This window comes from Centrocercus urophasianus, unplaced genomic scaffold (assembly GCF_019232065.1).
Source record: "Centrocercus urophasianus isolate 14NV4802_14NV808 unplaced genomic scaffold, USGS_Curo_1.0 seq_36, whole genome shotgun sequence".
NCBI lineage: Eukaryota > Metazoa > Chordata > Aves > Galliformes > Phasianidae > Centrocercus > Centrocercus urophasianus.
In genome coordinates, this window is record NW_024884933.1 from 3731283 (window position 1) to 3757730 (window position 26448).

The following is a 26448-nucleotide window of genomic DNA, read 5'->3' on the forward strand; positions in this document are numbered from 1 at the left end:
TGTGTGTGTGTGTGTGTGTGTGTGTGTGTGTGTGTGTGTGTGTGTGTTGGAGTTGATAGTGCTTTGTTTTACTTCCAATAGCTGCGGCTGTGCCTTGAATCCCCCTGTAGCTCTGTTGCTGTGGCCCTGGGTGCAGGCGGGCGGTTGGTTCTGTTGTGCCTCTGAGTCGCTTCTATGTGAAGTAGATGAGCCCTTAATTGTAATTACCACAGTGCTGCACGCAGCTGTTCTGCCTGCGTTGGCTGTCTGCAGCTTTACCGCAGGTTGTGGGGATTCTCTTGGTGTCTCAGCTCTTCTTTACATAGAGGTGATGAGGTGGGACTTTTGTTTCTTGGTGTGAGTGGTTAATAGCGCATCCCAGAGGGCTTTTGTTTGTACTTCATGTAAGGATATAAACTGTTACTGAGCTTTAATCCTAAGGCTTTGTTTTTAGGTAGCATAGCCTTCACCAACCCATACGCACAGCCCAGAGGTCCCAGCAGCTGCTGCAGCTTCTGATTTGTGCTGTTACTGCCACAGGGATGGGGATGGACCCCTCCAGGGCGTGGAACGCTTTACAAGGTTGTTTACAAATACAAGGTTGTTGTATTCAACACCTATAGAAAAGCTCGATAGAAACAGAGCCATTCCGTGTTGGCAGCTGAGATTATTCTTGCTGCTGCTGAAATGCAGATGAATGCAGAAAGTGAACAGAGGGCACATCCCCACCGAGTCAGACTGACTGCAAATCCCTCCTGATGCACAGCCTCTAGTCCAGAAATCCCACACTGCGGGTCCCTACTAACTGCTGATGATAGGTCTGGTTGGGGTTTGGAGCTGCAGAAAGCAGCTATGTGGGGCATGGGGTGCTGCAGGCTGTGAGGAGGTTGCTGTTGTGGAGATGTGCCCTTCACTGAGCACACAGCTTTATAGGGCTGCCCCTGGCTGTTAGGTCAGCATGTGTGTGCTGATGTTTCTTGGTTCTGGGATTCCTTAAGCACATAGAGAGAAGTTGTGTTGATGCTGTATATACTCAAGAGGAGTAAAATGGGATTGGGAAACAGCAAAAACCAGCATTTCTGCTGTCTGTTGGAACGTGCTGCTAATGTGGTGTTTCACCTGAGCTCTGCTGACTGGTTTACAAACAAACCCAAAACAATTAGGAAGACAGAGGGTGCAGAAATGGATACGTGTTGATGATCATCGTGCACGAAATGCTGTTTTTCCCCAAGGGATTTTCAAATTAAGGATGTTTTTTTGCAGCATTAGTCTAGCCTCTGACAGATGAAGAGATTAAACGTGGTGGCTGGGCTTGTTACAGGCCCCAGCTGTTGGCCTGATTCTCTACTGGCCATTCCTATCCCTACTGCAGGGCCAGGGGTAGCTGGCTTATAAGCAGAACTTCTTTCTGACCTGCTTCTGTTAGTGAAACAGGACACAACAGAGGCTCTGTTGAGTGCAGCAGCAGAAAGCAGAAGCAGCTCTGCAGCTCAGGTGCTCAGGAAGCAGAAGTTGTGTGTAACCTGTGGCATGAGGCTCTGCTCAGTAAGAGCCAGCCAGTGATTTATGGGAACGCAGAACAGCTATTGATGTGTCAGGGCTGGGTTAAGTAATAGAGGATAGGCACCATGAGAAGCTGCTTATAAGCTGTATATCTTTGTTTATGAAACCTCTGTAAATGGATCAGAGGGATACCTGTTTTCTGTACTTAAATTCCATGACAAAGCTGGAATTCTTTCCAGAAGAAAGGACAAATGTAGTATTTATACTGAGCTTTGCCTGGGGTCGTGATTGGAGTTCTGACGCTTGGATGCAAGGTGTGAACAAACAGCACTGACAAATGTAAATAATTAAAGGCAGCTGGCCTTCTTTAGGAAACTTATTTTCAAGTTTTGCCAAGAAAAGGCCTTTGTGACTGGATAAGCATTTTGCTACTGGAATAGAATTTGGTCGTGATTTGTACATTTGCTTGTAATTCTAAGCATGTGTGCTTGTACAATGGTGGGTTTAGAAATGCGCTTTTTCCTAATGTTAGCAAAAGCACGAGATGAACAGAGGCAGTAAATTTGGTGCTAATGGTGTCTCTGTATGGCTGGGGAGTTCGTAGCAACTTTTGGCCTGGTTAGATTTCTCTAGGAATGGATTTAATTCAGACAAGAATACGGGGTGAAATAGCAGTCTTGGAATGAGGCAGTGGGAGCAGATGGTAGGTATGGGCAGATTTTCCCAACTTTCTATTAAAGTGGCTTAGTTGAAGACCTGTTTGGTGGGTGAAGGTGTGCTCAAACCTGCTGAGCTTAGGAAGGGGAACCCTTATGTCTGTAATGCTGGTTTGGTACGGGTAGCTGGCTTTGTCTCAGGTGCTGATTTGAATCTTCTGGAAACATGCAAAACCCTGTGTGTTTTGCTTTTGGTACCTGTTTTCTTCTTGAGCTTATTTAGAGAGATAAAATGACTTGGTTTTGAGATAGAGCTGAGATCCTGTTAATACGCAGTAAGTGTTTCTGCAGCATCTGGGGTCTGATAAGCTTATGATCTGCTTGCTTAGAATGAAGGGCTTTGGGTAGATGGAACGTTGGGTTCTGTGGGTGAGCTGGTGTTGTTTCAGAAGGTTGGGGGCTGTTCTGGTGGCTGTTAGGGACTGGAGGAAGTTCAGGGTTCAACCATTGCATTGCTAGTGTAACGCATTGCTCCGTCACAGCTCGTTTATCTGGGCTGTAAAATGATAGCAGTAACATAAACATGACGTTGGAGCTTCAGGTTCCCTCATTCTCCATCGTGGAGGTTTCAGCCTCCTAATCTAATCAGCCTGCGCAATTAATCTGTTTACCTCTGATAGGACCAACTTGCCACTTCCTCTGCCCTTGGAAGCTCCGTGCCGCCGGTGCCTTCCCCAGCACGAGGCCTGGCAGAGCAGGGAGCTGTGGTCTGCTGTGCTCTGAGGGCTCTCGGGTTGAGTCAGTGCCTGCTGATGGGACGTGGATTGGCGTGTAGTTAACTGCAATCACACACGGCTATGAAAATGACTGAGCCGTGGCACGAGGCAGCACAGCTCAGGCACTTACGGGGTGGAACAAAGCCCCCGTTCCTTGGGTCTGCCATAGTGACAGATCCCTGTAGAACTCCCTTGTTACAGGCAGTCAAAACATACTGCATTTGCTCCGTTTCCTACTGAAATCTAACAAAGGAACCAAAAATCAGATTTCCCTTTCCTGATAATAAAGCTATTCCTTTGAGATTAGAGCTGGGAATGGATTTTTCTATATAGCAGTTCCTGCTTATTAATTGAATGCTCTTAGGTAATCTCGTGTGCTGGTTTGTGTGAGAGCACGAGAGGAAGAACATCACTATCCTGCATGTTTAATATTAGATCATTGTAATTGCCTTCGAGCTGGAGACCCAGCCTGTGTTTGTAGTTAAGACTGATATAAAGGAGTTAAGAGCAGCCCAAGGTTATTAGATCATTTGGAAACTGATTACCCTTTCACAGTGTAATAAAGTAATTATGAATAGTGTATGAAAATTGGTTGCAGTCTGTTTCAACATTATGACTGCCTGTCTTTAAAAGAAATTACATTGTCCTCTTTTGTGTTGTTCCTACAATTTGCATATTCAAAGCACGTTGGTTATTTGTCACTTCCAGCTGTAAATGCTAAAGAGCATTTAAAAAAAACAAATGATGCCATCTGTTTGGATAGGTTTCGGTGAGGTTTGGTAATCCTTCACCTTGGGTCTGTTCTCTTTACAGTGGTATGTGCTGCTGTTGCTGAAAGAGAGGTGCATTCTGGAATGGAGAGTTATGAGTGGTCCAAGTTGTGATTAAAACACTGTTGATGTGAGAAATAGGTACAGCTGTGGGCTCCAAAGCACAGCTGGGGGTTGCTCACCTCGGGGTGCTGCTTTGCCTTACGTGTCTTCCAGCAGTTCCCAGACACAGGGCTGCCTGTGCTGCGTTCCTGCATCTTCATTCAGGTGCTGAGCGCTGCTGACACAGCTGAAATAACCATTGGAAGTATTAAGCATGAGGTTCTGCAATGTGTTTTTTGCATTGCTCTCATGGATAGCTTACAGCTCGAGGAAACTCCAGCCAGGCCAGACTTGCTCCATGAACACTGGTGTCATTTTCTTCAAAACTGAATTTCTTTTGTAGGAGGTTCCCTTGTTCTCTCATGGCTTACTAATGCCATTCGATACTAAAACTGCACTGGAAAATTTGTTTTGTATTCCTTCTTTGGTGCAGTTGCATTTTGAAATACCTGCTCATACCTAAGTTCATTCTGATTCAGAGGCCAGATCATAATTCAGCATATGTTAAGAGCTCGTCAGCAGATAATAAATCTCACCTAAGCTGTATAAGTTATCTCCAGGGAGAGGCTGCAGGACTGCAGGGGACAACAGGCTGATGTGCTGGGTGCATTTAATTGGGCTCCAACCGCTGGGCAGCTGGCACTGGGTGCCTCGGCTCCTGCTGTGCTGGGAAGCAGTGCTTGGCCAGCTCCTGGCTGGGCCGGGGTTGCAGGAAGGAACTCGGTTTTGCATGGCAGGAGGCTGCTGAGCTCTGCCCTGCGGCTGCTGTGATAGAGGTGTGTGATACAAGTGTGGGAGCAGGGATGCAGAGGGCAATGTGTCCCACAGCCCTGCTGCTGGGGGTAGCAGTGCTTGCAGTGTGAATGAGGCCAGCGCGCTTCTTGTGCGGCTTAATAACGCTTTGCATCGCTTGTTCGACACTTAATGGTTTATGGTCTAATTTTGCAAATCACCGTGCTCAGCAGCTTACAAGATCAGACCTAAATACATTAATCCAGCTATATTGCCTCATCCTGTTACATTAGATGCCATCACTTCAGTCATACAATAGTTAAGAGTCTGCACTGAGAGTACTGGAAGTAGAATTTAATGTCTGAAGCGTGACCGAAGTCAGAAGTTATTTCAAGCGGTCTTAAAACACTTCCTCTTGGTTTAGATTAGAGGCAGACTAATCATTTGAAGCATTTCTTAATATTTTCTTCCCTTTTCTCATGAAAAACGCAGCCAGTTATGAACTGCTTTTATGTGGATTTATTAGCAGTGGTCAGCAGGTTGCTGATGCAATTCTTCTTGGGGTGGGGAAAGGCTGCAGGAGGTTGGGAAGGGCATTGCTCTGAATTGGGGTTCTTCAGAGCTGATGGGTGAATCAGCGGCCCGGAGCAGTAACATGATTACTGTGTAAGTGGATTTCTGTGTTACGTTTGCTACATACTCATGGAAGAGGTATTTTAAGGTTTAAAAAAATAAAAAAGGGAAGCTTGTTCACTGACTTTGAGAGAAGTGGATGAAACCAGAGGGAAAAGCCATCCGCTGGGTTGCAAGGTGAGAAGCTGTATTGGATTCCATGGGATAAATAGAAATCTGGTGTTTGTGTGTGCTGTGGAAGCTGGCAGTTGGACAGCGAGAGTTGCAGCAGAGGTTTATAAGTAGTAGAGATTTAGATTTGTAATCTGAAAATGGCCATAGACAGTGTTTTCTGTTTGCTGGATGGTTCCATGTTAAGACAAGCTACGTCTGCTCATTTCCCTTGTTGTTAGCTAAGATGGTCTGTGGGATTTCTGTGGTTCCCTTCTTGTGCTAAAATCTTACGACATAAGGAGATGGTCATTTCCTAACGAGCTGTTCACCACCACTTGTTATCTTCAACGTTCAGCCGCAGCCGATGCTGGTGTGGGAGGAAGCTGCCCCTCTGATTCAAGTGCAATAGTTACAATTGCGCAACGTCGTGCATTGAATGAGGGAAACGTGCCTTAATGTTACGGGGTGATTCAAGTCCTTGCTATTGGGAGAGGCAAGAAGATAAGGTCAGGGGCATGGGATAATCTTCAGCATGGGATACAGAGAGGCCGTGAGCTGTGGGTTGGGACTGCAGGTGTGCTTTGGCCTCTGCTTTCTGTGCCTACACTTGTTGCTCCTGTGTTTGCTCTTGGAGTGATATTCCTCTGCCCAGAGCTGGGCAGTGAGCACCGTGCTCATTACACTGCCACCAGTGAGGTTTTGCTGCTTTAAATACTGGCACTTGTTAACTGTGTTCTGTAAATGCCCTAAAGGAAGTGAGATGTAATTTAATATATTGCAGTTGTGAAGCATTAGGAAATTATGAAGAATCTGCTGACCGGTTGCTGTAGACAGCCTCTAATGTGAGACAGAGATCAAGTCAGTATTTCACACACGAATAAGCACACTTAATCTCCTGATTACAACAGGGCTTCTGTGCTGGGGAGAGGCTTTGTAGGACAGCTCTGCTGCCTGCTCTGTCACTTGGAGCAAGATGCTGCTCCAAGGAAGTGAGACCCAGCTCTGAAATCAAAGGCATTCCTCCTATCACACTTATGTGAAAGCATGTTAAAACAGCAGACAACAAAACCAGGGCTTGTGAATGTCCGTTGCCCTTTTTTAACTTTGTACTCTTTTTTTTTTTTTTTTTTTTCCCTTGTTGTAAGGCTAGAAGAGCAGCATTTCTTTGCGTTTCCACTGTTGGGAAAGTTGAAGCCACACCACCAAATTGAATTATGGCTGTTTGTGGCCACATCTGGTCGCTCAGCCTGGCTTAGGAGCCCACCCTGCAGTTCTTCCATTTTGGGTAATTGAAGTCAGCAGTTGTGTGGAGTTGAATGAAACTGCTAATGTGGCTGAAGAGCAGGACTTGAGCCTTTGCTGCCCCAGGAAAGGCTTTCCCAAAAATAACCCAATCAAGTTTTAGTTTGAGTGCTTTAAATGAAGATATTTTTTGAGGCTTTCTAGAAGATGAAAGGCTTGTTTAAAAGGGCAGGCATTTGAGAAGAAAAGGCAGAGGCATAGCTGTACGTACTGAGAATGACAATAGATGGCTGTTCAGACGCAGACTGGAAGTACCAAAGTAAAACACAGGGTGGATGTTCCCAGCAGTTGCTTACAGCAGGTAGGGATCTGCATGGTCTTCGTGTGACCTCTGCATCTCTGGTCTCACCTAAGGACATGTGAGGGAAAGCTTTCATATTACACTGAGCTCCTTTCTTGAAGTAATTGGCTTCACACACAGGCATCAGGTGTGTGATGCACTCACAACTGGTCATCATGTGTTCCTGCTGAAGCCAGGGCTGTTGTGCAGTGGATGTATGACTGCACTTCATGTCAGTGCTCTTCAGCATTGCCATTGTGCCAGGAACTTCTCTTACTGCTTTGATTTCTTTGTTGGTGTTTCCATGGTTGGAATGGACAGTATTTGTTAATGTTTCTGTTTTTCCCATTGACTAAGCATATTACAGATCATCTTTTTGCCACAGACTTGCCTTGCAAGGAATCTGCGTGGATGGCACCAAGCTCTCCTGTTTTACATCTGAAAAATCTGTTGTCTTCCAGTGCCTCGCTCAGCAAATGAATCCCTGGTGATACGTGATGTACTGGGAGGCTGTGACGGAGCTCTTGGTGCATGGGTTGGCACAGAGGTTGGCTGTTGCTGGCATGAGCTTTCCTCCTGCCTCTCACTTGCTGTCTCTTGTTATTTGTGCTTGGTTGGCTGAGCTGTCCTCTGGCCTGCTGCTGGCTCGATGTGGTTGTTGGAAGGCAAGCGAAGTTGTTGTGCCTGATAAAACTATAGTATCAATAAATAAATAAAGCTGTGTGTCACAGCATAATTGTTAACTTTGTTTTTTAAGTATTGTTCAGCACGCAGGTGTTGTCTCAGCTCCTGGTGACGCGATGCTCCCCAGGTAACAGCTCTGACTGCAGTAGCAGCTCTGTGCAGCCCCGTGGGCCTTCCTCCCCCACAGCCCATGGCAGCAGGGAGCTGCACTGCACTGCAGGAACGCTTTAACAAGTCTTAACTTTGTTTGTAAGTGGTGCTATGGGACTGTTGCTTTGTGTTACTCAGACCTATATTGCTGTAATCATTTACATGAGCCTGGCTGGCTTCAGAGACAAGGAAGTAATCCCTGGTGTTGTGTTTACTGTCTGTTGCTCCTTGCTTGCTCCCTCCCACTAATTACAACTACAGAGGCCATTAGCACACCCTCTGAAATCACCTGAGGGGTTCTGAGCAGCTTGCAACTCTGGCTAACTTATCCGGGGAAGCGTTGGTTGTACAGAAACTTTCTAAGACTGTTGACTTGTATGTAGCTGCTCTTAAACGAGTTTCATTTCTCCCAGGGTTAATTTGGGATTGCATTACTTTTTAAGGAAGCCAGTGTGTAAAACTGCCCAGAAGTAGGTGTTCTCATCTCAGTCACTGTTGTGAATATGGGCCAGCAGTTCTGGGGGGAGGTGATAGCTGATAATTGCACCTTAGTTTTATCCCTGGCCTTCCGGTCTGCCTCTGTGCTCAGAGCTGTTGTGTTTTGTTCTCGCTCCTCACTGAGTTTGGGTCCTCTTGCAGGTAGGGAGGGGAAAACATAAGGCTGTGGTCTGCCATGAGGTGTGTGGTGGGTTTCTGCCTTTCCTATGGAGCTGTGAGCTGCAACCGAGGAGGGCCTGTGTTCTGCTGTGTGCTGATGGGATGGTGAGTGGAGAGCAGTTCCAGGTGAATGAATGCCTGTGCACGCTTAGATGGCTCACAAGGGCTCTGAACTGTGAATATGGAACTCGTAATGACCATTGCTGGGCTGAGTGTTCCAGAGCTGTGTTTGTGCTGTGAACTCCCAGCACAGTGAAGGAGACGGGGAAGGCCACTGCTAAGAGGTGTGTCTTCAAGTGAGTCTCTTATAGTTGTTTTGGGATGGAGAGAAAAGTGAGAAGAGAACAAGCTCTTTGCTGACCAAGTTGTTAGTGGAACGAGCTCCCAAAATACTTGGTCACCTGAATGCCTGCAACTCCCGTTTTCAACAGCAAACAGAAGATAGGGAAAGAATGTGGGGGAAAGCTGATAACAGATGCTCTTAGCCTTTTCTGGAACAGAAAGGTTAAACTGCATGCCTCAGCAGAGAGATCAGCCCTCGGTGCTGTTAATGAGCTCTGCCTCAGGGGTGGGATGTCTGGAAGGCAGAGCTGTATGCAGGCAGCCCTGGGGTGTGTTGGAGGCAGGAGGGTGCATGTCTGACACACAGCACTGGAGCTGCTTGGATGCTTGCAGCTCAGCGCTGTGCTGTGGCTGATGGAGCTGAGATTTCCTCTCCCCAGTGCTGTTAGTTTCCCTTCTCACCAAGGATCTTGAAGGTTTTCTTAAGGCAGTACTTCATATCTCATCAATGTGTGGAGGAATCCTTATGGGCCGATTCTTGTTGTTTAGTCCTTTGCACTCAAAAGAAGTGTATAAACTTCCAAAATTCTTCCTGGATGTAAAAATAGGAAAAACTCCTTGGAAAGACCTGAAATTCTGGCAGTTGCAGAGCATACTTCCTTTAATCTGATATTAGTGGAACACAGTGCCTTTCTATCTTGCAATACGAGACTGAGAACTCAGAGAAGAATGGTCCTGTTGTGTTTATGAAGGCTGCTAACGCGTCACCAAGCAAATCTTGTCAAAAGATTTATCTGCCTGGCGTGCTGAAAGTGCAAGAAGGAGCTCTTCTCATGTTTTGGGTTCCTGTGTCTGGTTGGTTGCCTTCCCGTTCTGGCCTCATGGCATTTCTGTTGGACTTGCTTCCACGTTATCTTTAAAACCCAACTCTTTGGGTATTTAAACCTCTTAGCTGGTGTTAACGTGCACTGAGCTGCAGTGCTTTGGCTCCGGTAATGGTTTCCAGGTGCAGACATGAAATAACCACAGAGCTGCCTGTGGTTGGGCCAGGTCAGCAGCTCGGTGCCCAGAGCTGGCCTCGTTTCTCAGAGCTTCTCTGGCAGAAATGCTGTGCAGTTATTTGTGGGTGATATGGGCTGTATTTCACTGGAGGGGCAAAATATATCCGGGAATCTTCAAAACATGTTTGGGTCATCGCTTGGATGAAAGATTATTGAATATTTTCTGTGGTAATACTGGCTTAATTAGTGATAGCTGAAAGAAGCTTTTCTTTGCTCTTCTGGCATCCTAATGCATGCTCCGCTCTGTGAAGCTGAAATCTGCTTTCACAACCACGATGTGCAGGAGCAGCTTGCAGTGCAGTGGTGGCTGCTCGTTCAGATTCTTTGCACAATTCCTCCTGGTTCCTTGAGATTTCAAGAGTGAGAGAGACCTCAGGATGTTTCAAGATGCAGCTGAATTAATACGGATGAATGATCTGTCAGTTACCATCAGCTCTGGGTTTATTTCTCCCTCATTCTTGGTGTCACTGAGAACAAGACAAAAGGACTGGCACTGTGACTCTTCCTTCTGTTGTTTCTTTATGTTCTCCCAAATCAATCTGTAAACAGCATTCAAGTTTTAATAACTGAAGAGTGTAGTTATATATGATGAGGATGAGGAGTATAACAGGCACAATGAGAAGCAACGGGAAAGGCTCTGAAAGGAGAACTTCTTTGTTAGGATTCAGTGTCTTGGTGTTGTTCCTAACCCAGAAGTTGAGCCCCTGTGAGCTGCAGCCACATACAGCTGGCTTGTACCCATCGCTGGAGGCCACTGAGTAAAACTTGTGGGGCATCCTGTGTACCCTGCAGCTTCTAGTCTCCAGGAGAGATCTCCTGTGCATGGGTTGAGACACCACTGCTTGGAATTTTAGATAGCCCCGGGGAAGTAATTTGTTTTCATTCCAAATAAATGATTATTTGCTCTCTTAATTATGTTGTAACAACAGTAAGGGGTTGGGGGGAGGGAAAACGACGGATCCTCAAGCTTGCTATTGAGGAGTTTCCTAGCCTCTAGAAATGGAAGACATTTCTTATTGAGTCTCCACGGACTGTTGCTATCAGTATCCCTGCAACTTCCCTGGCAATTGACAGGTTCATTGTGGCCGTCTCTCCTGGAGCTGCACTGGGTTCCCCTGTGTGTTAGCAGAACGACGGCAGCTGCTGTGAGGAGGAAAGCAAATAGAATCGTTTCTTACCTGGATGATTGGTTCATTCAGGAAATGCCCGAGAGATTCGAGCTCCAGCCTGAACTATATCAGTAAGAGCAATTTGTCTCTGTGGCTGTTTCCATTGCTGCAAGCAATAGTTGGCAGGGCCAGGAATGCATCGTAGGCTGCAAATACGCAGCTTCACTGCCTCCTTAAAAATTAAAGTAGTCCTTTACTTTCCTCAGTGTGCTCCCAGGCACTTAACATGCAGGCATGCAGCCCTTTTAGGTCCCATGTTTTGTGCTGGAGGTGCTGCAGCCTTCTGCTCAGCGCAGTGGTTCCTGGTCGCAGCAGGCAGTGCAGCATCCTGGGGAGTTGTTGGCTGCTGTGAATTGGGTTGGTACACAATTAGTACACAAATTCGAGTTACAGCTGCTCTGTTTTTATGAATGGTGCAGAATCTGCAGTGTAAGATGGGACTGGACTGTGTTTTAGGATAGCAGATTGAACTCCTGGGAGGAGTAATAGGGGCTGCTGGTGTGACTTGCTGCGTTGGCATTCTCTTGTACTGAGTATCAGGTATCTCTTCTGAAGAGGTGTGAAGTGTTTTGAGTACTTCTCTGCTTGCTCTTGGTTTGTGTGTGTGTTTTTTTTTTTCTGCGCAAAGCAAAATAATGGGTTTCCCAGCTCTTACCCTGGATTGATGACCATGGGAAGATAGATATCTGAGCTGCTAGAAGGCTCTCTGGAGACAGAAAGTGCTGCTGGCTGCTGCTGCGAGGTGTAGCATGCAGAATGCAGGCAGGGTCGTTTTGATCTGAGCAACAGAGAGGGCGTTTGAAGGAAACTCCATTTTGAGAGAACAGAATAATGAGACGAGGCTGCACAGGGCTGGTGCTCTTTGGCCTGCAGTTTGGCTGCTGGGGATGGCAGTGGGGGAGCTGGGTGGTGGGCAGCCCCTCTGTGCTCTTGGCTGTGCTCTGGGGATCCTGGCCCACAGGACAAGGTTTGCAAGGTTCTCTTGCAGCAGAAAATCCGGGCTTGCTTACTCTAGGCTTGCACTGTAGGAAAAAATAATGCAGTTGATTTTAAGAGTATTGATTAAGTGATCAAGGAGGTAAAAGCATAGGATTATCTCTTCCCATTCTATTCCCCAGCAGGAAACCGAGTGTGTGAAGCTGGTGGCTTATAAAATCCACCTCCCTGTCTTCTGTTAGTGGTAAAGGAAGCATGATGTGTAGAGAAGCAAATTCTCTAAGTACTGTTTTATTTTCAGTTCATTCATTCCGGTACTCTCTGGGTTACAGCTTGGTTGTAAAACCACTCACTCTGGTTTTGGGAAGGTGGGTGAAGCTGTCATTTCCACAAGTGCTTTGAAGGGCTGTCTTGTATTTGCAGCGTTGTATTTTCTGGGCTAAATAACTTTGGGGTGTGGGCTTGTCTTGTTTTCATGGGTGTTTTCAGAAATTGAAAGTTGAATATTAACACAGGCTTTTTCCCCTCTTTCCTCCCCCTTCTTCCTTCAAGAACCTTTTTAAAACGCTGGGGTTGTTGGAGTGGTTGAATTTTTCCTGGATTTGAGTGAGAAATTCAGAAGACTGAAGCCCAGGCTCACTGTCTACCTTTCACGGAGGCCCAGCCGTGAGAGGACAGAAGAAGGCACGTGGCGAATCATGACAGCAGACAAAGAAAAAGACAAAGACAAAGAGAAGGACAGGGATAGAGACCGGGACAAGGAGCGAGACAAGAGAGATAAGGCGAGGGAGAGCGAGAACTCGCGTCCTCGGCGGAGCTGCACGTTGGAAGGAGGTGCCAAGAATTATGCAGAGAGCGACCACAGCGAAGACGAGGACAATGACAACAACAGTGCCACCACGGAGGAGTCCACGAAGAAAAGCAAAAAGAAACCACCCAAGAAGAAATCCCGATACGAGAGAACAGACAACGGTGAAATCACGTCTTTCATCACGGAGGATGACGTTGTGTACAGGCCTGGAGGTAAGAAGTTCCTGTGTTACGTTTGCCTTGCAGCTGTTTGTGCACTTAGCTGCAGCACACGCTGTGCTCTGCTCTCTTCCTACTCCAAGCTGTGTTTGTATGGGGGCAGGTTGTCACGTTCCCATTGGAGACAATTATGGGTGCACGCACAAAGCTTTGCAGATACGTGTGTTTACATCTGTTGAGATGGATGTGAGCTTTCCTTTAAGAATGAGCCACCTTTTTCACTTTCTACTCCATTAACTGTGTCCAAGGGTTTTAAATTGAACTGGACCGTGCACTGTGCACATTGGTCTGAACTTGAAACTAGGCATTATCTGAGCTAGAGGTTGGATGAGGTGGCATTTCCCCCCCATTTCTAAATTGTTCTGCAAGTCCATTTTGTTTGTTGAAATCCTCATCTCTTCTCCTTGAGGAATAAATCAGGTGAGTTAAGATCTCACGCCCATTATCTCATTTGCTTTCCCTGCCCTCCCAATAGCTAGCTAATGCATGTGCACAGCAATGTGGACTGAGCAAAATCACTGGTGTCAGAAGGTGTCTGGGTGTGAGGACAGCAGAGAGAAGCTTGCATTGTGCTCTGGATGTCCTGGACATGCCATGCAGTTGCTGCAAAGTTCACATGAGGTTTTCAGTCTCATGTAAGGTTTCAAGTTATAACCTGTGGCTGCTGCCCGCTAACTCCTTCGTGAAAGTAAAATTGCAGAGATTATTCACCTGGTTGTATTCCTTGTTTTTTGAGCAAAAAAGTCCGTGTTCATCCGTGCTGTGTTTTAGTAGTTAATTGCAGTTGTTTGTTTCACCACGAGGAATATTATCTTGAACTGTACTGTTCAGAGTGCTGGCTTAGGGGCTCTGCCAGTTTTATACTGCTCTCTGTCAAATGATTGCTGTGGTACAGTAATGCTGCTGGAGTAGATCAGATGAATTCCAAATAAAATCCATGGAAACTACAGAGGTAAAAGCTTGTCTGATTTTTCTATGAGGTGCTGCATGTCTCAAGTACTAAAATGTCAATTGTGTGGGTAATGTAAGTGGTTGAAGTGCTCCATCCAAGTGTGGCTGCAGGAAATGCTCTGAAGTGCCCCTTGTACACGTGCAGCACAAGCTGCAGGGGTGCTGCAATAGGGCTGTCCGTACTTGGGTGCAGAAGGTGGTCATTCTACATGGAAGCAAACTACAGATGTTTGTGAGAACAGCTTACCTGCTGAAATGCTTCAGTGACGTCTTTGGAACAGATAGAAACGGTCTTTTCCTCTCCATCAGGGCTCGTTGCTGAGTGGTATCTGTTGCTTGAGCAGTAGCAATAGGGAGCCTGCCTAAGGATCAGCTTTGGAGCAATCTTATTTTCAGTGTCAGAGGATGAAAAATACAAGTATGTTAGGAACAGCTGTTGTGTGGGCCCAGCAGTACAATGCGATATGCTGGCTTTCATCGCAGAAAGACTTGGCGTAAAATTAAGATGGAAAATCACAGTGCTCTCAATTTCATTCTGTAGCAGATTGGAGGAGAATTAGTGCTTTGTTCAGGAGCTGCAGTGCTCTGTGTACCACTGATGCAGCGGCGCTTGGCTGGAGGTTGATCTGCAGGGCAGCAGGAAGCACAGCTTGCACCTTTGCAAGAGAGTTGTGGAAGGAGGGAGCAGATAGCATTTGTTTCCCCACACAAGAATCCGTTCAGAAGAGAAAGCTCCGTGTACAGACATGGCTGGAGCCCTGCGTGTGGGGGGTAGCTGCCCGTGCTGGGGGAGGTGGTGGCTGTGCACCCTTTCCACGTGTGTGATTCTGTCTCTGAGGTACTAAGCCCTCATATGGATGAATTAAAGGTCTGCATTTTCGATGTTGGTGTTACCTTATTTCAGTAGGAATCAGCCCAGGAGCTGTGCTGTACCACTGTTTGTCCCATTGTTCGTTGTGCTTTCATACTGGCACCTGTCTCTTGCCTTGATCTGCAGGAGCAATGCGAGCACGTGCTTGTCAGTGCAGTGCTGGAGGGGTGTGAGCAAGGATGAGACCACAATGGACCTGTTTGAGATTTTTAAAAGCTCTTTTAAATTAAAGTATAACTTCCTAACAGAAGCAAGCTTCTGAATTCACACCTCAGTGCATAATATATATTCTCAAAGAGTTATAGTGCATACTGCAGAAGAAAATCTTGCATCTTCTGGCTAGGAGGTTATATATAGGGAGATGTGTGTGTGTAACTAAAGGTATAAATTGCATACAGTTTGGGAGAGATGAAGGGAATTGAAGTCAGTGAGACTCACCCAGCAAGGATTAGAAAGATGAATGTGAAAGGTGTGTGCAGAATGGATAGCTGTCTCTAGCCTACATCTTCAGGGAAGGGAAATCTTTTCCGTTTGTCTGATTCCATCTCTTAAATACTCTGCTGTGATCAGGAGGGATGCTGAAGGTCTGTGTTTCGTGCCCGTGAAGCCCTCGGTTGCAGTCTCCCTCTGTCTGCTGTGCAGCAATTAATCCAGCACTTGATTTTCTTTGTGCTAAGCTCAGCACCTGTATTTGAGTAACAGTAATTGTAAGTAAATAGATCATCAGATCCTCAAACAGGTTATGCTGTTGTGTTAATGTGCAAATACTGTTCTTATTAATTTGCACGGACATAATGAACATATGCATAGCTTTAAACCATGCATCTAAATTTGAGTAGAGCTTAGAGATGACACTGTGTAATTAATCTCCTCGGCTGTGTTGGCACTCACATGGATCTGTCCTGAAAGCTGCTGGCCCACATCCCCATCTGTCCCCTCCGTTTCCACAGCCTCCCTTTCACTTCCTTTTGCATCTCTGGTTTTAATTTGCTTGGCAGTTCTCACCTTGTTCTTGTCACGGTAAGAAAGTCACTCTTGTTGCACAGAGTGAATTGAGGTTTGGTGTTGAGCAGTGCTCCCCAAGTGCACCTCATGGCTCTGCTGGTGCCATTGCTGTCGTGACATTACTGGGATGGCACAGTGAGTCTGCACTGGGAAAGCTGAGCTGGGTGGAAGTTTGGGCTGGTTTGGGAAGCAGGTGGCTTGGTGTGTCACCTGTGGACCAGGACAGCACTGTTTGCTCTGTCTGTGTAGGAACATTTAAAGGGATCTGCAGGGATTAAAAGGATTGATGAGGATCTGTTTCTGCAGTGACATCAGTAGCTGTGTAAACAACACCTCAGCAAGAGGAGCTGATGTGAGGTAATGGAAGGTGAAATGCTGCTGCTGGGAGAGCCAGGCGTTAGCTGACTGCATCTTTCCCTAGGCCAGGCTGACTGCTGAAGTGATGTGAGTGCTCTGTGCAGCTGGGAGGGCACTGGGGCAAAGGAGCTGCACCTCATCTGTGTAATCATCAATGCAGTGTGAGTACAGTGAGAGCGTGTCTCCAAGTAGCACCCATCTGTGGTTGTGCTGCGTGTTTCTCCACGTGGGCTGGCAGTCTTCTGGCATCTGCTCCTGTGTCCGGCTCTGTAGTTCAGTGATAATGTGATATTGGCCTTGGTTTAGCCATAGCCCTTGCAGTGAGTGCAGTAGCCAGGTGTTTTATCTCCCTCATGTGCACATGGCAGAGGTGTGTGAGCCCATGTTAATGAGCAGAAAGCCTGCAGGTGGACCTGGAAGCAGTGCAGTCCGTGAGGTGCAATTGAGAGTTGGCAATGCCTGTCTGAGCACTCAGCCCTTGCTCTCTTGCTATGGTTGTAAGAACACTTGTGGCACTGCAGCACTTCCCTTTGTATGTCATAGATGTTCCAGTCTGCTCCATGGCTTATTTCTTGTGGGCATAGTTCAGATATTGCTGCTGGAAGACAGAGCTGGACACGTGTGTGGACTTGTCTAGAGCTGCAGGTTGGTGTCACTTTGGGATTCCTCTGTGTTTCTGTACCCCACTTGGTGAGCCGCTGTCAGAGAATGGAGGAGGTTGGATTTGCAGGTCAGATACTGTTGCAAAATACCACTGCTCAGTTGCCACCAAACCTATCCAAGGGAGTTCTTACATGGTTTTCACTTGGATATGTTCTGCGTTACGGTGTTTGGCCCTTTTCCAAAGGGAACGCTTGGACTCTGAAGTGTGCGTCCCCGTCAGCAGCCGGGCACGGAGCCCACAGCGTGATGTTGTTGTGCTGTCACATCCAGAAGCACCAGGGTCACGTTTGGGGCCGGCGTACAGCCCTGGTGCTGAGCTCCATCCCATGGAGCGTGGCCAGCACTGCTTCCAGCTGCAGAGGAGCAGTGATGCATCTCTGTGGTCCGGTGAGACAGAGATGCCCTCCTGCCTCTCTCCATAGCAGCAGCAGTTCAGGCCTCCAAATTCCAGAGCTTTGTTTCACTCCTGGCTCTGTCTTGTGAATTGTTCCCTGTATGTTTGGCATTGTTATAACTGAGGAAATCGCTGACATAGTTGTTTTAATCTGGAAACCCCCACCAGCTTTATCAGACAACCAGCCGGTTTTGTAACAGTAAACAGAGGGAGGGGGAGGAAGCACTTTGTGATAAGCAGCTCGGTGGTATTTGGGTTGCTGAGTGTCAGCAGGATGGAAGCGCAGGGATTTGGCTCGCTCCTTGACAGTGACTGGCTCCTGTCTGACATGGCTCGGGTGCTTGTCAGCCTTCCAGGTGCTGCCTCCTATTTATTCTGACAGCTTTACCAGCTGAGAGAGGTGGGCATGCCAGAATTCAAGTGTAAAAATAGATGTGTTATGAATATGTATCTTCTGTAAACCTTGAAGTTCTGGCAAGGTTTTTTTTTTTTTTTTTTTTTTTTGAGATCTGTTAAGAAGTTGGAAAAGATGGGGTTTTTTTTTTTCCTTTTTTCCTGGGGAATTGTAAAATTGGAATTTTACACTTAGCAGGCAGAAATGGAATGGAGTGACTTGTGGTAGCTGTGGGGTTTGAGCTGGGGCCATTTGTGGAGCAGACTGCGCTGTTAATGGCTCCCTTCCTCCCTTTTCAGGTGCTGGGAGGAAGAAAAGCCCATTCTCGGGTGGGAGGATCCCCAGGGCTGAGCTGGTGGCTGAGCACCTACAGCCCCTTTGCTTTTGTTGTGGGGGAAGTCAGTAGTGTGGGAGGTGCTGCAGCCCGTGCCTGAGCCTTTATAAAGCTGGGGACTGCAGCCTACAATTAACTGTCATTAATTTTGTTGAATAGAAATATGTTCCATTTATTGTACAATCAGGAGCCAGGCTTGAATGAGTTTAAATAGATGAAATCTAAATTATACTGACAGTCCATTAAACAGCAGCAGAAACCCTTTAAAGAAAATGGATTCGCTATGATACCAGTTTATAATAAAATCATTTGCCAAATAAGAACTACAGTCCAGGCATCAGGAATACTCCTGCGAGCCTCAAATGAGCACAGTAAATTGCTGGAGCCATTTATTGCAGAGCAGGGCTCGGCGCGTGGTGCTGCGCCGGGGAGCGAGCAGCACTGCTTGAAATCTGCTCAGCAGGAAGTGACAGTGCGAGATCAGCACTGCAATTTGTTTGCTGTCAGCCATACAGGGGAAGAGAGGCAACGGCACAGCTCCCGGCCTGTCAGCTGCAATATTTTTCTAGATGAAACCACGTATCTAGCATTCCCGATGTGTTTTTTCTCTGTAGTTTGTGGCTGGCATTAAAGCATTGTGCCCAAGGTGTGCTGCAGTGAGAGCTCTGTTTCCTTTACTGACCTTTGTTTTCAGGCACTTGGGAATCTATGTTTAGAACATTGAGGAACAGTTGAGGATTTTCCTTTTCGTTTCTTCCTTTTTTTTTTTCTTTCTTCCAAGCCCAGGGTGGTGCTGGCGGAGCAGAGCTGCTGCACAGGGCTTGTAAAGGAGCACTGCCCTCCCTGTCACTGTGTTAATGGAGGTAGAGCAGGACAGGCAGGCACACACACACAGTATGGCTTCAGCATGCTGGCTGGATGGCTGACTGTGGAACAGGTGCTTGCACTGCTTTGCTGGACCTGCTGCCTCTGCTAGTTGCTGTTAGTGGATGCATGGACTCGTGGAACTTGGTGCCTGCACGGCTCTGTCTCATTTCTTGTTGTGCTTAGCAGAGTGACTGCACATCTGGTCTGTTATCTTTCAGAACATCTGTGGAATATCCAAAGGAAAGCAAAGTGAGGGAGGGGATGTGTGACCCAGAGAGCTGCTGGGATGGCAGAGCAGGGTGGTGTGTGTGCATCGGTCTGTGTGCTTGCAGTGTGAGAAGCACAGAATCATAGAATGGCCTGGGTTGAAAAGGACCACAACGATCATCTTGTTCCAACCCCCTGTTATATGCAGGTCGCCAACCAGCAGCCCAGGCTGCCCAGAGCCACATCCAGCCTGGCCTTGAATGCCTGCAGGGATGGGGCATCCACAGCCTCCTTGGGCAGCCTGTTCCAGTGCCTCACCACCCTGTGATTGAAAAACTTCCTTCTGAGGCTGTGGGCGATGCCTTGCCAGTGGCTTTTGAGGAATCTCCTGGAAGTTTGTGCTGCAGGGCACCTGCAGTGTTCTGACTTGGATGGTGCAAGTGCTCACTCATTAGCTGAAACCCAACAGGATTAATTGTGGAGATGGCTGCAACGTAAGCTGCTGTGTTTAAGCTGATAAAGGTTCCTGTGCTTGGTGAGGTTGTTGGTGTTTTTTTAAAGCAGAAGATCTTTCAATCTGCGTATGCCAGCTCTAATTTTAAAAGCAGCTTTTAGTGTGGGGAATATTAAAGTAACCCTTCAGAACCAGGGCACATCTGGTGAGTGTCACAAGCCCAAAGGCGTAATGACTCCCTGCCATGTGTCACAGAAATCCTTTGCCTCCAGTGGGAGGTTTTACACAGCATAGGATAGAAAGCAAATGGAGACAGACAGTGAGACCCACTGGCTGTGCAGGAAACATGGGATTTCTTGCTCTCTCTTGTCCTTGCAGTGGGGAAGGCAGTGTTTGTTGGCAAATCAGTGGTCGTGGGATTATGTACTGCTGTTGAGAAACCTCTGTGGACATGCCACTCAAGTGTGTTCAAATGCAGAAATGTATAGAAAGGTGTTTATAGTCAGATTGGGTTTTGTTGGGCTTTATGAAGTGGAAAGCACTGAATGTTATTAGGGGCAAATATTGACAGTATGCATCTGAAATATACCAATGTTGTGAATCCCGCTCTAGAATGAGAGGTGTTGAGATAACTGATTTCAAGTCTTTCAGATTCTTCTCTTGAAAAATGGGGCACTGAGGTTGTAAGAGATGCTCAGGCTGCTTTGGGTTTGGGCAGTAGTGCTGGCAGTTGGCTGATGTGATCCATTCTGTGCACAAGCTGCAGCTGTTTGGAGCTCAGGTGTTATACAACCTGTGGTCAGTGGAGCAGAGGTGATGCAGCACGTGGCAGTGCAGTCATGGAGCAGCTGACCCATGTGAGGTGCTTTGTGGGCATCAGCCTTAGCCATGTGGATTTGTTGCCTTTAGGAAACGATGCCCAGCTTTCCTTTGTCACCTGGTCCACGGAGCTCTTCTTCAAAATGATGTATTTGTGGTTTGGATCTCTGGTAAATGCAAGTAATTGCATTTTATGGTGAGCTTTGAGTGGCTAATGCGGACACATCCATAACTGTTCCCCTTCTGGCGCTCTTCCAGCTTCTATCTTTTGTAGCGTTGCTTTACACCTGAATTAACTTGTTCTCTTATCTGCACAGCCTGGATTGCTTTGCAGGCATCTGAATGGGATGTCATCTTTGTTTCTGCTGCTGGCGGGCAGCCAGGTGTGCTTCTCTTCCTTGAACTCATGAGTCAGGGTTTGCTCTGCCCGTGGTTGCTGCCAGGTTGTGTTCCTTGGCTTTGTGGGGCCGTTGCAAAGCGATGCTTCTCCCTGCTCAGCGTGCTGCCTGGCAGCATCTGGAGTACAAGGCCTGCAGGGCTGATATTAAAGAAAAACAGGGTCACAGAATTTTCTTTTATCTGCCATCTTCTAGTTCTTTACCCCGGTGAATGCAGCAGAATTTCCTACAAAGGAGTGAGAATCCATTCCGCCGCACAGCCGAATCTCTCGCTGGTTGGAGCCAGCAGGGCTTTGCGTGCAAAGCGGTCAGCTGGGGAGTGCTGGGTGGCAAAGTGCTGCAGGGGTGATGTGACCCTGGGGCTGCCAGCAGTGGAGAAGCTGAGCTGAAGCATACAGGGTCAGTACGAAGAGGCACGGAAGCTGTGTTTGGTCTCAGCTTCCAGGAGGCTGTGAGGCTCTGTGGGAACTGGAGGATTTGGGGTAAAAAGTACTATGTGAGTTATGAGTCAAGCAGCTTACAGTTCTTCTGGTGTTGATGGTTGATTACATATATGATATTTGAAGCTTTTAAAATGCACATATGCATGCTGTTGCAACAGCTGCTACTATCCTAGCTTGAAAATATGGAGCTTGAAATTGGTCATTTGGGAGAGGCAAATTTTGCTCTATCTGAATGGGTGTAATTCTGCATAATTGTACAGAGACACTGGAGGTTGTTGTTTAAAAATGTTTGTAATTCTCCTATTAAAAATAAAAAACCCTCAAAATTTTAGTGCATTTAGCATCCACAGAGTTGCTGTTTCTTTAGAGACTCTTGCTGTTAGATGTTTGGTTTGTCAAACTGCAGATGGTGAAAAGCAGCAGCACAAACGTGAAGTTGGCCTGCTTGAGAGTGATGGAGAGTGCTGGAGCTGCAAGGTGTGTGTCCTCTGTGGCTGACACTGGTGCAATGAAGTAATCCAGTTCCTAATCCTGTATCTTTGATTCTTCCTGGAAAATAAGCAATATATTTCCAGCTTAAAAAAGCAACCCATTTTGTCAAGCTCATTTAACTTTATTAAGTGCTGCTGTGAAATGATGAGCAGAGCGTTTGTTGATGGATGGAAGCTGGCTGGGTGAAGAAGCCCATCGAATGGTGTTGTGTGCAGGAATTTGGCACTTGCAGGTTTGCTTTGCTGCTGCCGTGGCTGAGATGGGCAGTGGGGATTGGTTGCTGGAGGGAGGAGAGGAGGATGCTCTCGTGTGGTCTGGGTGCTTGCACACACATCTCTGTGCTTGTGTGAGATGAGATCTCTTCTGGGAACTTGTGCTCCGTGTCTTTAGGCTTTTTAATTCAAGGAATTGCCTACCACTAAATAGTAGTTGTGTTAAGGGGATTTTCTTTTGAAGAACAGGAAGGCCTGGGTAACCTTTTCCCATTTCTCTGGTAAAAGCCTGAGCTATTTGAGCTGTCGCAGCAGGGGTTGGGTGACAGCTGAAGTGATTGCTTTTAGCTGTTTGCTGCCTCTCTGGGGATGGGGCTGAGGCAAGCTGGGGCTGTCAGCGAGGAGCTCCTTGCAGTGCAGAAATCAAGGTGACCTTCTGCCTGGCTTTGATGCTCATGTGCTCTGACACCAACCTGATTTGTAACCTCCTGCAGACCAGCATCTCTCCAGGGCAGCATGGAAAGCCTGGGTCAGTAAAACCGAAACGCCTCTGTGTTGCAATTCCTTCCACTGGGTGTGCAAACTGAGCTGTCCCAGATTTGCATTGAGGCTGAGAATTGAGGAAGGTGAAGATACAGAAAGGGATGAGGAAGGAAAAATCCATGCGCAGATGTGAAGTGAGCGGTAAGAAGCCGGAGCCATTTCATGCTCTTCCTCCTGGTCCTGCCTCTGTGGCAGAAATGGGTGTCTGTGGTTTAAGCAGAATTTCCAGGGTTTTCCAGGGTGTGAAGCAGGGTGTTAGCTGTGCTTCCAAATGCATCTTCTGACACTCTAAGACTTGGATGTTTCTCTCTAGAAATATTGAGGTTCAGGGGGACTCCCTCACAGAACAGCTGGGGTTCTTTGTGCCTTCTGAGGGCACCAGGGCTGTCCTTGGGTAGCTGCTTGGCTGGAGGAGCATGGATTTCTCAGGTTGTTATCCTTAATCAGGCAGTTCTTTCTCCTCTGTGGGTAGTTTCATTCTGAAACTGCTTCTGGAGCAGTTATTGCTGAAGCCTTTTTAAATACCTTATTTTGCAGCAACCTTGTAGGGTGTCTGGTTGTCAAAAGCAAGCCAAAATAATGACTCTCTTTCTGTCATGTCAAATGTAATTGGAGAAAGCACAGCTCTTCCCCGAGGTAAACCTAATTCAGTGTGCTGCGTTTCATCTGCGATGGGTTGCCTGGGTTTTCTTTACAATTAGAGAAAATACGTTGGTGCAGGGTCCTTAATACCAGGTTAACCACAAAAGATTTGATTAGTTTCCCATCTTACTTTGGTTCATAGGCTGTGACGTGGTCATTTTATTAACCAGGTTCAGAACGGGCCTCGTATGACTTCCTTTTGTTTTCCTAGCAAAATGTCTGCTCGAATCAAAATGATGCAGCTAATTCCCTTATTTATCATCATAAAGCATCTACTTTCTATTTATGGATCACACTTGGAATAAATTATGTTATGCAAATGAAATGGTGGCTCTTTCCAAGCGTAGGCTGTTTTTAATTTATCCTGTTTTCATGTCCTTTCTTTGAGGTACAGAAGTTAATTTCCATTATTTTAAAATCTTGTTTTTTTTAAAGATTGCGTATATATTGAAAGCCGCCGGCCGAATACGCCGTATTTCATCTGCAGCATTCAAGACTTCAAACTGGTAAGAAACATTTTCACATCTCCTCCTCCTCCTCCTTTTCCCCACCCCTTCTGCAGTGAGGTGCAGTGCCTGGTGGTCCGTGCCTCGTCCCATAGCTCCTCAGCCATCCCACTAGCTGCTCAAAGTCATCCTGCTGCTCAGGCTGAGGTCTGTGCAGCTGTAGTTAATCAGGCTGTAGAGTTCAGGTTGTGCTCTGCTTCGTGATGAGGGTTTGTAACTCATGGGAGATCCAGCTCTGCTGGTGGGAGCAGCGGTTGGGATGGGGCAGCAGTGGCTGCTGGTGGGTTTGGGGGAGCAGAGGCTGTGCTGAGCTGTCTGTACCGTCAGTGTGTGGCCTGCAGCTCGATGTCCCACTGCCTTGCCTTCAGAGCTCAGCCCTGCTCGGACAGCATTACCAGATCCCTTTGTGTGGGGATGGAATTATGAAGCAATGGTTTGTGTTCTGGGCAGGTCTTGCTGAGTTGCAGTTCCCCGGGGTGTTAACAGCAGCAAAAGCTGAAGTTTCTGCTTGTTGCTATTGGTCTAATGCAGCATTACAGCTGTTTGCAGAGCCGTGTGGGCACGTTGCACCATGTTTTAGTTTTCAGTATGCAAAGGATATGACATCAGCGTTGCTGGCAATTTTGTGCATTTTCACATGGAAATAGTGTCATTCCTTTGTTTTCCTTTGCCTACTCCAGTTTTTTTAATTTTCCTGCTGGGTTTTTCTTACTGACATAATATGTAAAAAAGATCTTGTAGAAATGATAAAACTGGAAGAAAAAAAAGAACAAAAAGCCACCAAAGCCCTTTGATGCTGATGGTGCTTGCAGAGATGAGTCTTCAGTGCATTTGCCACTGTTGATTTTACTGCTGGGGAGAGGAAAGATGTACAGTGGAAAGGACACTTGATGTCTCCTCTGTTGGTGCCAGATAGCAACAGGAACACAGCCCTGTTTTGCCTTCAGCTCAGCGTGTCAAGTGGAGCAGGGAAGAAAAAGTCAACAGCTTTGAAATGTCGCCTGCTAATTAAGTATATTATCATTTGGGTTATGGTAAAGCAGAAGATTTTGGCTGTGTGTACGACTCAGCCTCCCCTTCCTATTGCTCTACACGCTGTTCAGGTGCAAAAGTGGATTTTTACATGTTTTTTCCCCGCTTAGGAGGAATGTAAGCTTGCATTTTAAAAGGAAAAGGTGTGATAGTCGAATTTTCAAGGTTCTTTTGTTGTTCAGAACAGTGTGATGTGAAAGGTTCTGCAGGCTACAAACTAACGTGCCCTTAGGGGAGCTTTCATTTGTCTTTTTTGGGTGGAAGATGACACAGCAGGTACAAATCCACTTGCTTTTACTTAGCTTTGCCACTCCATGACAATTGCTGTGAAAAGCTCCCCTTCTGAATATACAGATCCTTTCTAGCTCAGTCTTACTTCAGGATCCAAGCAAACCCTGTGTTTGTTTAGGAATCAAGCAAAGGGAGTCAGGAGTGAGGTAACAGTGTTCTGAAGGTAAAATGTCTTGGGTCTGTGCTGCTATTTTCATCTGCATGAACTTTGCTTTATATGGTATACAGGAGCTGGGGGGAGAGAACTGGTGTGAACGTTGCAGCTTCTGGCTGCATGCTGAGATCTGAGTGCTGGGTTCAGAAAGCAGCAGCCCGGTGCAGGGGCCTTTTGGCTTTAGAAGTTGTAGGATGTGGGGATGAATGGGGGAAGGGTGGCAGGGAAAACGTGGATATTTGTCTGTCTTCATTTTCTGGTCAAATAACAAGAGTAAGCTTGGTCCAGTTTCTCTTGAGCCCTATGTCTGTCCTTATTCCATTCGACCAAGAGATTAAAATCTCTTTTCTTAGGTCATATTTCTCAGCTTTTGCCTTCTAATCCATTTTGCCTTTGTATGATTAAGAATTTGCTTGCATTTCCTGCATCGCTGGTGGGCTGCATCGATAGCAACCTTCAGTGGCTGCATGGATTTCGACAGACTTTGCATTTGTTCCATGAGGCAGCATCTCCAGAAGGTTGCCACCATCTCTCAGATGCTGTGCTGGGGACAGTGATGCAGGTGCAGAGGTGTGGTGGTCATGGCAAAGCATGCCTGTGGTAGAAGGGCATTCTCTAGGAAGCCTGTGAGCTCTTTGACAGTCAGCAGAACCCAGCATAAAAGGGAATGTTATTGATTGTTCTGTAGAGGCCAAGAACGCTGCCAAGCCCTCTGCAGCCTGATCTGAACCAGATCTAGTTGGCAGAGCTTCCTCTGAGCAGATCTATTAAGTTCCAGAGAGGCACAGATCTAATACAGTGCAGTAATAGAGCTGCAGGAGGAGGGGGGAAAAAAAGTGCAGGTTTCCAGACAGTATTATTACTTGAACTTTTTTTTTTTCACTCTACCAGATGTCTTTACTAATGGGCTTTTTTGTTAATTTAGCTTTGAGGTAGCACTGGTTTCAGTGTGATTTAAGCTTCATGCTGGGGATGCTCGAGTTTGTGCCTAGCAGTGCTGTGCATTGCTGACAGCGCAGCCCTTGGGTGCTGAGAGCTTGCCAACCCGTGTGACCTCACGTTGGACTGAAAGCTTTGCTCCTGCTGCTGCACCTTGTGCTGGGTGGGTAACTGGGTTCAGCAGAAGGGGAACAGCAGGAGAAGGGCCAGCAGGTTGGTCAGCAGCAGCCACCCATGGCTGTGCCCCTCAGCCAGCACGGAGCGGCTGCTGGCGCTGCTAACGAGCTGCCTGCATCTGTGCCACAGGCTAATGCTCCTTGCCCTCTGCTAGTAATAGTGATGATAAATCTGCTCTCTAATCCTGTCCTGTTTAAACCTTTCTTGATATGAATTTCCAGCGTTTGATAAATGAGCCCGGATTTCCTTTTTCAGGTTTTCCTTTTTTCCTCCGAGAGCCCAACCGGCAAATGGGTTTTAGCAGCATGCTTCTGATTTATCATGTTTCAACTTAATTTGGTGTCACATTTAAAATGCTAATGGGCTCCACTTTGAATCTGAGCATCAGAGAGAAACTTGCGGTGCTTTTAAAACGGAAAAATGGTGAATTTGCCTTATGAAAGAAAACA

General features: G+C 46.8%; 1 protein-coding gene across 3 annotated transcripts in view; it reads left to right on the forward strand.

Annotated features, from left to right (window-relative positions):
* Positions 1 to 26448, forward strand: part of RERE (arginine-glutamic acid dipeptide repeats) — a 168130-nt gene that overhangs the window by 38157 nt on the left and 103525 nt on the right. For all 3 annotated transcript variants that reach the window (XM_042831792.1, XM_042831794.1, XM_042831793.1), the window contains exons 2-3: positions 12378 to 12848; positions 23336 to 23406. In XM_042831792.1, the coding sequence (XP_042687726.1) occupies positions 12524 to 12848; positions 23336 to 23406 (396 nt within the window). In that variant the 5' untranslated portion in view covers positions 12378 to 12523. The remainder of the gene's footprint in view (positions 1 to 12377; positions 12849 to 23335; positions 23407 to 26448) is intronic.